Source organism: Crinia signifera, chromosome 12 (genome assembly GCF_055691185.1).
Source record: "Crinia signifera chromosome 12, ASM5569118v1, whole genome shotgun sequence".
NCBI lineage: Eukaryota > Metazoa > Chordata > Amphibia > Anura > Myobatrachidae > Crinia > Crinia signifera.
Genome location: NC_139228.1, coordinates 84,081,981 through 84,095,150, shown reverse-complemented (window position 1 = coordinate 84,095,150; position 13,170 = coordinate 84,081,981). Strand labels below are relative to the sequence as shown.

At 45.6% G+C, this 13,170-nt stretch overlaps 1 protein-coding gene across 12 annotated transcripts in view; it reads right to left on the bottom strand.

Annotated features, from left to right (window-relative positions):
* The window catches only part of MTA1 (metastasis associated 1), a 180,755-nt gene that overhangs the window by 122,836 nt on the left and 44,749 nt on the right, over nucleotides 1–13,170 (bottom strand). For all 12 annotated transcript variants that reach the window (XR_014466106.1, XM_083165822.1, XM_083165824.1 and 9 more), the window contains exons 3-4: nucleotides 6,395–6,488; nucleotides 2,733–2,859 (exon numbers count right to left, since the gene is read on the bottom strand). Coding sequence is in view for 11 of the 12 variants with exons in the window: in XM_083165822.1 (XP_083021948.1) it covers nucleotides 2,733–2,859; nucleotides 6,395–6,488 (221 nt within the window). In the remaining variant the exon portion in view is untranslated. The remainder of the gene's footprint in view (nucleotides 1–2,732; nucleotides 2,860–6,394; nucleotides 6,489–13,170) is intronic.

Sequence of the window (13,170 nt, the reverse complement as noted above, 5' to 3'; positions counted from 1 at the left end):
GGAATAATACAGAAATATAATTTGGTGCTCCCCCTTTAATTTATTTAATCCTTGTGGTATTGGGTTCTGTATGGTTGACTTTATATGCTTAACGGTTGTTACTGTGTTTTGTTTGTATACACTGCGGTGGATTCTCCATATTGTTTCTTGGATTGCAATGCAGTGTACTTTAATGTTAATGTTATACTTAAAGTTCATACACACTGGGTGACTATGCCCAGTGTGTATGGACAGCGATGATGTCAATCATCGCTGCGGGGAAAGCCGCTCAGTACATACACGGAGCGGCTTTCCCCCTGCCCGGTGCTGACGGCGGGGGGGAGGACGGTGTTGCATAATGCAGAGCTATGCAAAGCCGTCAACGCCGCTCATCTGCTGGTATAACCAGCAGATGAGCGGCTTTCCCGGCAATGATGCGGGAGCCCGCAGCAGCGCTCACCGTTCATCGCTGGGGCATACACACTGGGCGGCTTTGAGCTGAAAGCCGCTCAAACAGGCTGTTTTGAGCGGCTTTCAGCTCAAAGTTGCCCAGTGTGTATGGGCCTTTAGAGTTCTATTCCGCTATCTGACTGCTATTATTTATTGTGAATTGCAATCTTACAATAATTTTTTTGTGGGGGTGGAAACCAAGTTCTATTACACAGTAACCTGCAGCCATTAATATAATCTTGTATCTACCAGTAACTCCGCAATGCCAGTCTTGCCACAAATGACCAAGAGAAGTACGGAGTTCTGTGCGCAATGATCAACATTAATAAAGCTCAGATGCTCAAAAAGTGAGGGCGCGGGTATTGAAACGGGAGTTCTCCCAATTCAAACTATACATCCCAGCATGCATTGCCACCGTTTTAGCATTCCCTAATAGCAAACCTGTGGCAAGGCATGATGGTACTTGTAGTTTCACAACAGCTGGAGGGCCATAGTTTGGAGTCCAAACTTTGGACATGCCTGATGTAGACACTGTAGATCAGGCATTCCCAACCACGGTCCTCAAGGCACACCAACAGTGCAGGGTTTCTAGATATCCAGGCTTGAGCACAGGTGACTTAATTAGTATGTGAGGGATTCTGCTTAAACCATCTGTGCTGAAGCCTGGATATCACTAAAACCTGCACTGTTGGTGTGCCTTGAGGACCGTGGATGGGAATGCCTGCCGTAGATCTATCACCCGGAACCAGAGCTTTCCAATGCTTTCCTAAAATTACCACAGATTAGGGAACTATCACATACTACCACATGTGGAGATACTCACTATCCGCACACATACCCATCAGCAGAGTCCAGACAGATCGAGGTAGGCCTCAGGGTTACTGAATAACAATAACTTATTTAGATTGCATTTTACACAATACAAGAGTGTCTCAACACATAGGGGGAAATGTAACACAATGAGAGAATCAGAAAGTGAGCGATTTGGTGAGAAATCTCCAGCTTTTTAAAGCGTCAATCATTTACACTGCAAAACCAGTTTGATTTTGCAGAGTAAATTCAAATTTCAAATTTGGCAAAAGGATTGCCGCTTCAAAAAGAACCTGGAGATTTCTTATCAAATTGCTCACTTTTTGAATCTCTCATCCAATTACATTTCCCCCCCATAGAGTCTACTCCCTCTCAACAAACTTCTTTCCGGCTTTGACTCTTGGGTGCACCGCCAGCCTATCAGCATCAGCCTTGAGCAGCTACACCTATTAATGTTCTCACTTGACTTATCCACAATTCGGACAAATACTGTGCGACAACAATAACATCCTGCCCCATTCTATTGCATTAACACAACCAACTGAGAATATAAAATGACAATGCCAGTTTTACATAATAATTGTGGCACATATGTTCGGGCCTTGGCTCCTGTTGGGTTTATTCTAGACCTGGAATACTTACCGGTCTGGTGGATGCCTCTTATAATACAGAGCCTGGAGGCTTGCAGATTGTGGACTGAACAGGACACAATAGTTGAGTCTGTTCTTTTCCAGATTCCTATCAGGTCAAAATTGCCGGCACAGAGGTCACATGATCAGATACTTTAATGGCTTCCATGTGCTGGAAACTCTATGAGCAAGTACGTGTTATGTTCCCACTGAGGGTGCCAATTTGTCTGAAAGGCCTGGGGCAGAACTTATTTGGGTAGGAAAGACAGTGCTAGTAGCTTTTCCTCAACTGAAGAGATTTGCTGAGGTGCAGATGCCATACTCAGCAATTTGCCCCAAATTAAGACTGAAATTGGCCCAAATTGCATGTGTGTGGCATCTGATCCGATCCTTTGCGTGACCCTGTGCGCATCGGACCGGATGTCAGACCCGCATAACATAAGATAAATCGGGAATCTGTCCCGTCAGCGGCACATGTATAACATCTGATTTCGTCCGTTGGAGCGTTACAGCGGTGGCCCACACCTATCTGCAGGTCCGATCTCCGACTATAAAAAAAAAAAATGGGCAGCCGCTGATTGAGAGAACTCTCTCAGCCAATCAGCGCCCACCCATTCATTTACAGTTTTATCTTATTCTCCTGCCCTCCCCCCCCCTTCTGCTGCAGCCCCCCGGGAGTCTTCACATGCGATAAATCACATGTAAAAAAAAAAAGGCACATCAAGCGCCAAATCACATGCAAGCCTTCCAGGAAGCTGGCAGGCGTCTCACGGGGGAATTGGATGCGACTTCTCCCGTTAGAGAAGTTGCATAGTGTATGAGGGCCTTTAGATTAAAGAAGTAAAAACAAGACTGAAAGCTCACCTTATGTGTGTAGCGGGTAAGGATTCAAGCTGCCTAGATAAAAACAACTCTCTGTGTCGTAACTGGTGTTTCAGTTTTTCAGGTAAATCCACCATTTCCGGGTTTTCCATTTCTTCTTCCATTTCCCCTAAACACAAAATCATTACACCAACAATCTCACCTTATGGGAACAAACATGTCACAAAAGGTTATATTAGAATTCCCAAAAAACCCAGAGGAAAGCTTGTTATACACTACGGGCTGGGGATTCAATTAATTAATTGTTGCTGTAAATTCGCATATCTTTAATAATAATAATAATAATAATAATAATAATATTATGATTAGTATTAATAATATATAGCGCTCTTTCTCCAATAAGACTCATGGCGCTTACCAGATAGAATTGATGTAATACAGTACAGAAACAGTGAAGTACAGAAAAGCTTTTAATAAACAATATTTAAGGGAATAAAGGAAATGCTTGAGTAGACAGGAAAGTCTTGAGTCTGTTTTTGAAGCAGTCGCGAGTGGGGGCCTCACAAACTGTGCAGGGAAGGGAGTTTAATAGAGTCAGAGCCGCATGGCTAAAAAGCTCGACCCCCAGATGAATTACAGGAGATCATAGGTACTGCATTTACAGACCGCAGTAATCGGGTGGGACAGTGTGGAATCAGAAGCTGCTTCGGGTACCTTGGGCCTTGGTCATGTAGGGCTTTGAAACTCAGTAAATTAATCTTGAAGATGATTCGCCATTTTGGAGGGAGTAGAGAATGGGAGTAATGTGGCTAGAACGTGGCTGGTTTGGTAACAGCCTGGCAGCTGTGTTTTGTACCAGCTGTAATCGGTGCAGTTCTTTTGAGGGAGAATTGCTGGGCATTGCAGTAATCCAAACGAGATTAGACAAATGCATGTATGACTTTTGGCAGATCTTCAGAGGGGGGAATTCAATTACAGTACCTTTTTATTTTTGCACAAAAATGCACAGGCTCAAGGATATGTTCCCAGAACCATGCGTTTTCCCAATGGCGGCTGCAAAATCACAGCATTTAACAGGGAATTTGCCGGATACAATACTACGGATAATGCAATTACCCCCAGATACCAATTTGCTGTGGGGAAAAGTCTAGAACAGCAGTGGTTCTTAAAATGTCTTAAATCACATTTACCCCCAAAAAGGGTCAGGACTCCATGTTGCTGACTGTAGGGCTGACGACTTCTCCAATCTCTCAGTCATTAATCACCCTCTGCCTGTTCCTGTCACCCACTGCTTCCCCAGTCTACCAAAGCCTTCACAGCTGGTATAAACTTTCCATTCACATGAATATATGAAAAAAAACGCATGCAGGGTAGGGACTCCTAAAGGAGTTTGTCTGTGCAATTGTGCAAGAAAATTAAATTATTGTATTAGCTGTCAATTCACTTCTGTATTGCGCCTCCACAATGGTGCCATGTGCGGGAACCATTCTGCTGTAATTTGCTGGGATCCTATAAAAACTTTTTTTATTGTCTGACAGGGTCCCAGACTAAAATAGTTTGAGAACCACTGATCTAGAGAAATATCCTTTTTGTAATGGCATCTCAAGGCCAATAATATCGTCAAAGAATATAGAGGATATTTGTATTAGCGAGTTGATCAGACACATTGTTGTTTCACATTTATACACCAATAATTACAATGGAAAATCCATATATTAGGGATCTATTTGGGGCAATTCTCTATTCTGCCAATGACTGGGTTGGGGAAAAAATAAATAAACAAAAATCAAGGAATCCAACAGGTTTGGGAGTCTGGGATTTCGAACAAAGATTCTTCCTCAATTCCCGACAGTTGCCAATCATACTGTAGAATGTCCACACATCTGTGCATTTGATCGCACTAGTCATAATACTACTAGCGACATGGAGGTCACCATGATCGACCAATGGAAAATTTATTTTTTTTTTTAAATGTTCACGGAAAAGAAGATGGATACAATGAAACATAAGCGTGGCATACTCTTGACCAGGAGCATAAAAATTAAAACCACAGTAACAGATTGACCGTGCCTCGTGTGATCGGCATTTGGGACAATAGTGGCAGCACTTCTGAAACAGCGCAGTTTGTTAAAAGTTGTTGGGCTGCTGTTGTGAAGGTGTAACGTGACTAGAGAAATGGCACCATTACAAATAACCGATGTGAAATCGGCCAAGCACTATGATGCTGCATGAGGAGACACGCTACGGTCAAGCAGCTTGCCTTCAAAATTGACCCAGGAGGTGCATCTAATAGGACAGTTCAGTGAACCCTGCTTGGTATGGGGCTCAGAAGCAAACAGATCGTCACTGCACCATTGCTTACAATGGTGTATTGGTGGAAAGGGCTTTAACTTGGACAGCAGCATCAGAATTGGACCTTTGCTGATTAGTGGATTGCCTTCTTAGAGAACATTTTCTGCAACAGATGGATGTTGGCGTGTCAAACAAGAAACATCGGAGAACGGAAAAGCCTGCAACCACTGCTGGAAGATTACAACCTGGTGGTGGCAGCATTATGGTCTTTGGAAGGTTTTTGTGGCAATCTCTGGGCCTACTCTTCCATGTAGAAGGCAATCTTGACTGATTTGATTAGGAATCAATCCTTGCAGATCACGTGCCAAATGTTCTCTCTGGTGTGGAGGAGATCTTCCATCTAGACCAGTGGTTCCCAACCCTGGTCCTCAAGTACCCCCAACAGTGCACGTTTTCCATATCACCCAGCAGGTGCACTCATTACTTAGACGCATTTTAAAAGATCCACAGGTGGAGCTAATTATGTCACTTGTGGTTCTGTGTGGAGACCTGGAAAACGTGCACTGTTGGGGGTACTTGAGGACCAGGGTTGGGAACCACTGATCTAGACAATGAAACGTTACTAGATGATCTAGAACTGTCCGACATTGGTTGGACGAGCCTAACCAAGAATTCCAAGTACTTCCATTGCCCCCTAGATTTCACAGACTTGGGGGGGTATTCAATGTTGGTCGACCTCCCGCAGCCATCTCCCGAAGAGGGAGATGGCTGCGGGGCCCTATTTAATGCGGTCTTCCCCGACAGCATTGAACAGGGCCGACATCACAAGCTGTCGGGCTCGTTCTGCTGAGAAAAGCCGGAAATAGGCGAGCTCCCTGCCGGAGCTAGTCTGTTTCCGTCCTCAACTCACGGCCACGCCCCCTTCTCGCCGCTCGGGACATTGAATCCCGACCGCCGAGCTCACGTCAAGCAAAGCGAGAACGGGACAGGGGCACGGCTGTCGAGCTTGCTCGACAGCCGTACCCCTGACATTGAATTCCCCCCTTAGTCCCAAATATGCTCAATTGGGTTCAACTCGATCGTAGCGTTTGCTCTACGGATCCTCCACCACACCCTCCAGCACTGCAGTCAGCATGGCTCCAGATACCCATGCCAACCTACCAGCAATTTATTGAGTCACTCCCAACCAGTCTAGCTGATGTCCAAGGGCGTTTATCTGGCTATTAGCTGGTGGGTCACAATAAGACTCGAGAGAGCCTAACTATCTGCACGTTACATTCTACAGTGCAACATGGTTTTGTTGTTTGAGAGATTTTGCGATCGATTCTGAATCAGGCCTATTATGTGGCACTGTTCATAGAAGACTTTGTTACATGTGCGCCATTTCACAATGATGTAAAAAAGGTACTTACTTGCATGTTTGTCCGCTAAGGAAATAAGCGTGCTGGATATATCTCTCCTCCTATAGAAACAGACGACCTTCGCTTCTACATTTCCATTTGCCGTCTAGTATTGGATGGAGAAAAAAAAATAGCATGCAAAAATTTTTATTTCATCGGCCATGAAGCAGCTAAACGTTCACAGTACATTACTACAGCAAAAACAAAATGCAACTTTAGAGGAGATAAGATAATATACGAAGGGGAACCACACCTACAAGTAGTTGGTCACGCTATCATCTGTAGGGCCAAGTCCACTCGTGGTTTATTACTGATGCAGCAACTGGACATTTTTATGTACACCAATACCCCATTTCCACTAAATTTATAACCCAGTTTATTGCCCGGGGAAACCCGGGTACAAGTTTGGTCAGAAAGAGTCTGAGAAAAAAAAAATTGTTTTTTTGTGGGGGGTTGGGCACATTCCAAAACACCAGATTAAGGAAAGCCTAAAATGTAGGGTCAAATCATTCCGGGTGCCGGACGGGGTCTCGACAGGCATTTACCGGGATCCAACTGTCAAAACACAGACAGCCGGGTTCCCGACGGCCGTCAGCTTTTTTCCCCCTCATCGGGGTCCACGACCCCCATAGAGAGAGAATAGAATAGATGGCTCACCATGCTGTCTGGGTCCAGCCAGTCGGGATCCCGACGTTGGGCTAATGACTGTCGGGATCCCGACTGTCGGACCCATCATTCCATACGGTTACTTGTCTCTAAAGGCCCCCATACATCAGTAAGATATTGTACAATCTCAGCTGGTTGTATGATGGATTGTATGACAGATTTTGCGTACATTGTGTGTCAAAAAACCACCAACGACTGCCGGGGACTTGAAGGGAAAGTTGGACACAATCCTGATTGTAAGACAGGTCTTTCTGATGTATGGCCACCGTAAGACCGATCATTCTGATGTATGGCCACCTTTACTCGCAATTCCCTCTACCTCTTACCCAAAAGATCAGTACTGCCACTACAATATCTATATATTGCATATATCATATTCATCATTGTTCCTCAAACACAGTCCTTATGCACACACTACACTTCACACTGACATATGCACAGGCGAAGTCGGCTACTTGGCTGGGTATCTATCCAGTCTCCTCAGAGAAGTTCTGAAAACCATCAACTGTTGGGGGGTGCGCGAGGACTGAATTTGGGAAACACACAGTTTAGCAAAAACTGCTGGATTAATCTAGATGGCGGTTTTCACTAATACAGCTTAGTGACATGGAAAGAAAAACTGGATACATACTATAAGATTATCTTTCCAATCTGACTAGTTGGAATGAAAAGCTGGTAATTATTGGGACCATTCTCCCAAACATCTAAAGCAGTTATTTCCATGAAATTATTTAACCCAGTGGTTCCCAAACTGTGTGCCGCGTCACCCTGTGGTGCCTCAGAGCACATGCAGGGGTGCCCTGGGATGGTGGTCCAGGAACAATTAATTTTATTTATGGTCAATGTAATAGGGAAAAATCAGTGCTTATGGCTTCCAATCATACAATATGAGAACAAACTGAAGTGAATACTGTCCCTCACAACATAAATGGACCTAAGGATCACATATAAACACAATTTATTTAATTTAATATATATATTTTTTTAAAAGTACTCAATAAGAAAATTTTGGCCTAGGGGTGCCACGAAAAAAATTCTGATACTCCAGGGTGCCGTGATTCCAAAAAGTTTGGGAACCCCTGATTTAACCAATTTGTCTGAATGACCATTGTTGACTGTTTTTAGCTTTCGGAAATGGTTGATTGCAATTTGTTCCCAGACCGTTTACCAGATTTTTCATTCTAACTAGCCGGATTGGAAAGATAATGGTATAGCGTGTATCTGACTCTAGGTATGTATTATCGTCATGTGACATCAGATAGAGGAGCAATAGAAGGAATAGCCAGAAGCATGACATTCTTAGCGTGCAGCCTCCATAAAGGGGATGCAGTCAAAATACCAACAACCATTGACCGACAGTCAAAATCCCGACAAGGTCAAAATACAGACAAGGTCAAAATACAGACAAGGTCAAAATACAGACAAGGTCAAAATACAGACAAGGTCAAAATACAGACAAGGTCAAAATACAGACAAGGTCAAAATACAGACAAGGTCAAAATACAGACATTTAAACGACATTTAAAATCCCGACATTTAAAATACAGACAAGGTCAAAATACTGACATTTCAGTCAACAGGTCGCGAGGTCGACATGGGTTTTTTCACAGTTTTTTGACCCGACATGCCAACAGGCGGTATTTCACGCAATACCATCCACTAGGGCATGGTGGGAGAATAAAATAGTGTGCCGAGCGTGCCCAAAGCATTGCGAGCGATGCGAGGGGCTGCGGTTGACTTCCAACTGTGTCTATGTCGACTGTCCACATGCAGGTAAAAAAACAGTGAAAAAACCCATGTCGACCTTGCGACCTGTTGACCGAAAGTCATGTTGACTTTTTCACCTGTTTACATCCTATATGTCGTTATTATGACCTTGTCGAGATTTTAAATGTCGGTATTTTGACCATGTCGGGATTTTGACCATCGGTCAATAGCCGTCGGTATTTTATACAAAATCCCCATAAAGTGACTCCACCCAAGTTATGCCATGGAACCCGACTTAACGTGACTGCTCTGCAGAGGAATCTAATATAGGCAGAGGATGTGGCGCAGGTGAGACAGTGTTTGTACCACATACACCCCTCATCACCAACAATTTTAATTTTTAATTAAAGCACCAATTAATTTCTTCCAAGTCTCTGACGATCAACAAATCAAAGGGGCAAACAACCAGGGTTACAGGTGTATGCCTCAGGTGGACAATCGGAATGCTAGGTTTACAATCATTGAGGTTTTGTTTCCGATGTTAGTAGTTTTATTAATCAATGGCAGCACGCCAATGTTTGCTACCATCGAATGGTAAAGTTTTGATGTTGTTATGATGGGCTTGCCCCCAGCAGTGCTTCTGCTTATGTGTTGCCGTGCTGAAGGTATTTTTGTATATGCAAAAAAAGGTGGGTTTGTTTGCGCATAAGCCATAAAAAAAAGTTTGATCAAATTCTTTTGATGCAATGTCATATCGAAAGATTTGATGATGGATGCCCAGCCATCATTTGATGGCAGGCTTCTGATGTCATCCCTCGTCTCTGGACCCGCTGTTTCTTCCCTGGCCAGCTTTAGGTGGTTGCTCATGAATTAGTTGCCCAAAGCATCTTTTTGTGTCAATTCTTGAAGTAAAAACTGCGGTACTTGTGTATTATCACGGCGCCCCCGATATTAAGTCGCACGATTTTTCATCGCATGGCATGCCATCCACCCGATGCACTGTGATGCGATGTAAGCCGATGTTAAATTTACGATGTTAAATTGTATAAAGCACCCTAATGGGTGCTTACAATGTTAAATACACCCCCACGCCACCCCCCAGTATGAACGTGAACCCGAAGCGTGGCGAGCGCTGCGAGCCCGCGAGGGGCGGTGGTACGCGTCCGCTGACCTTTTCATACCCCCACTATCCACGTCGGCGTGGAGTTGATCTTACATAGTGTGGCGAGCGCAGCGAGCCACCGAGCCCGAAGCGTGGCGAGCGGCCGCGCATACCTGTGAAGTTATGCAAGGGGCTCACCACGCTTCGGGCTCGGTGGCTCGCAGCACTCGCCACACTATATAAGATCAACTCCACGCTGATGTGGATAGTGGGGGTATGAAAAGGTCGTAGGACGCGTACCGCCGCCCCTCGTTCATACTGGGGGTGGCGTGGGGGTGCAGTTAACATTGTAAGCACCCATTAGGGTGCTTATACAATTTATAATCGCATTGCATTGTATGCCATACAATTTTAACATTGTATGACATTGGGGAACATCGCGGGACATCGCATCGCACACCATCGCATGCCTTATGGTCTGCGATGCGATGGGCGCCGTGATAATACAAGAGGTACCAAAACTGCAAATGCTGTTTGAACAAAGTGTACAAAGCAAAATATGCATCCGAATATTAGATGGCACTACCGTCTTATGCTGCTTTCACATTGCCTAAATGTCTGAGACCCGGTATATTACAGTTTTATACCCCTTTCACACTGCACATAAATAGCAGGACAGGCAGTAGCTATAAGACAGCGCAGTGCATATGAATGAGCCTTTCATTACATTAGCACATATGTAATGAGCAGCTCATTACATATGCACTGCTCATTACATATGTGCATATGTAATGAGCAGCTCATTACATATGCACTGCGCTCTCATAGTAGTCCTATATACTGTTTAAGACCCTTTCCCACTGGCAAAAAACGGCTCTTAAACGGGTAAAACACTGCTTTATACCCGTAATTGTTAAACGGGTAAAGCAACCTGGAGCTTTCCCACTGCAGCACTATCCGTTTAAAAAGGTTAAAAAAAAAAACACGTCAATTTACCATTTAAGAGCTGCAGTGGGAGCAATTATCCGTTCTGCTGCGCAACAACAAACATGTACATTGACGAAACTGCGGGTTATATTTAAATAAATAAAAAAGTAATAAACTACAAAAAAAAAAAAAAAGAGGGTATGAAATATTTTTTAAATGTTGCATTTAGATTGCTGATTAATTGCTGTGTAATGTCAGTCATTGGTCATTAACAGCAACATCATTAACCCTTTGAGTGCCAAGTGAATGACAAAATAGGTGTGAAAATTGCCAAGCAAACATTTTTATTCATCAAAATGACCTCTAATATTTACCTTATATAGGAAACATAGGGTGAAATGTAATAGGATGAGAGATTCAGAAAGTGAGAGATTTGGTAAGAAATCTCCAGATATTTTTTTTTAAGCGGCAATCACACTTCAATATCAAAGCGGTTTTGCAGTGTAAATGATTGCCGCTTTAAATAACTGGAGATTTCTTACCAAATCTCTCACTTTCTGAATCTCACATCCTATTACATTCGAACAATCTTTTATTTTTCTTTTAACACATTTTTAATTTGAATAAATATAAACAAAATGTGAGCGACGCTGGCATTTTTAGCAGATATTTTGACATTTTCTCAGAGATGTTGGCACTCAAAAAAAAGGTTAATTAGCTGGCATGTGATTGAAATGTCTGGCTCAGCGGGTCGAGAGGATGTAACTGAAGGATATAGTTTACTGATCGGTCAGTTGTGTACTGTACATGTAATTCCCCGCCTGCGCCTATATTGGCTGGGGTGTGGGCTGTGTAGGGTCTATGAGGCTTTACAGGTAATTCTGGCCTTCGAACCTCCACATAAAATATTTTTATTTTAAATTTCCTGCTTATCTTCAGCTAGAAGACTATATAGCATGTATTTTTAAGCTGGCCGCACACTGGAGCAATGAGAAGTTGCTCCGACAGCCCCATCAGCCAGTATCACCCTCACACACTGGAGTGATGTTAACAAAGGACGGAACAACCTGTCCTTCATTTACATGCATGGTGTCACTAGCAAACGATGTGCAGCACATTACATCTAGCATAAGAGACGGGATAGCCCTTCATTTTCGGGTTTCTTTGATGAGTGGGTGAGTCCTCAGATGACACCATTACACTTCCTTCTGACTGGTGCTTCACACGGGGGTCTTCCACATACGCTTACACAGATTAAATGCCCCCATACACTATGCGATTTGGGCCGATTTGGAGGAATCGGGTTGTGAAATCGGCCCAAATTGCATCTGCAGACGTCCCATCCGACCCGATGCACAGTCCCGGAGTCGGGAGGTCGGACGGGCTGCACGTAAGATTTGTTAAATTTTATGTGCAGCCCGAGGCGGGCAGGGGATGCAGCGTGTAGGTACCTGCGGTGGAGGGAGCCGAGCGGGGTGGGGGTCTGAAAGCAGAGAGCCGGGCAGGGGAGGCAGCAGGCGCACTGTCCTGGGCAGTGAATGCCGCAAGCAGAGAGCCGGACAGGGGAGGCAGCAGGCGCACTGTCCTGGGCGGTGAATGCCGCAAGCAGAGAGCCGGACAGGGGAGGCAGCGGGCGCACTGTCCTGGGTGGTGAATGCCGCAAGCAGAGAGCCGGACAGGGGAGGCAGCGGGCGCACGGTCCTGGGCGGTGAATGCCTCAAGCAGAGAGCCGGACAGGGGAGGCAGCGGGCGCACTGTCCTGGGTGGTGAATGCCGCAAGCAGAGAGCCGGACAGGGGAGGCAGCGGGAGCACTGTCCTGGGCGGTGAATGCCGCAAGCAGAGAGCCGGACAGGGGAGGCAGCGGGCGCACGGTCCTGGGCGGTGAATGCCTCAAGCAGAGAGCCGGACAGGGGAGGCAGCGGGCGCACTGTCCTGGGTGGTGAATGCCGCAAGCAGAGAGCCGGACAGGGGAGGCAGCAGGCGCACTGTCCTGGGCGGTGAATGCCGCAAGCAGAGAGCCGGACAGGGGAGGCAGCGGGAGCACTGTCCTGGGCGGTGAATGCCGCAAGCAGAGAGCCGGACAGGGGAGGCAGCGGGCGCACGGTCCTGGGCGGTGAATGCCTCAAGCAGAGAGCCGGACAGGGGAGGCAGCGGGCGCACTGTCCTGGGTGGTGAATGCCGCAAGCAGAGAGCCGGACAGGGGAGGCAGCAGGCGCACTGTCCTGTGCGGTGAATGCCGCAAGCAGAGAGCCGGACAGGGGAGGCAGCGGGAGCACTTTTCTGGGCGGTGAATGCCGCAAGCAGAGAGCCGGACAGGGGAGGCAGCGGGCGCACTGTCCTGGGCGGTGAATGCCGCAAGCAGAGAGCCAGACAGGGGAGGCAGCG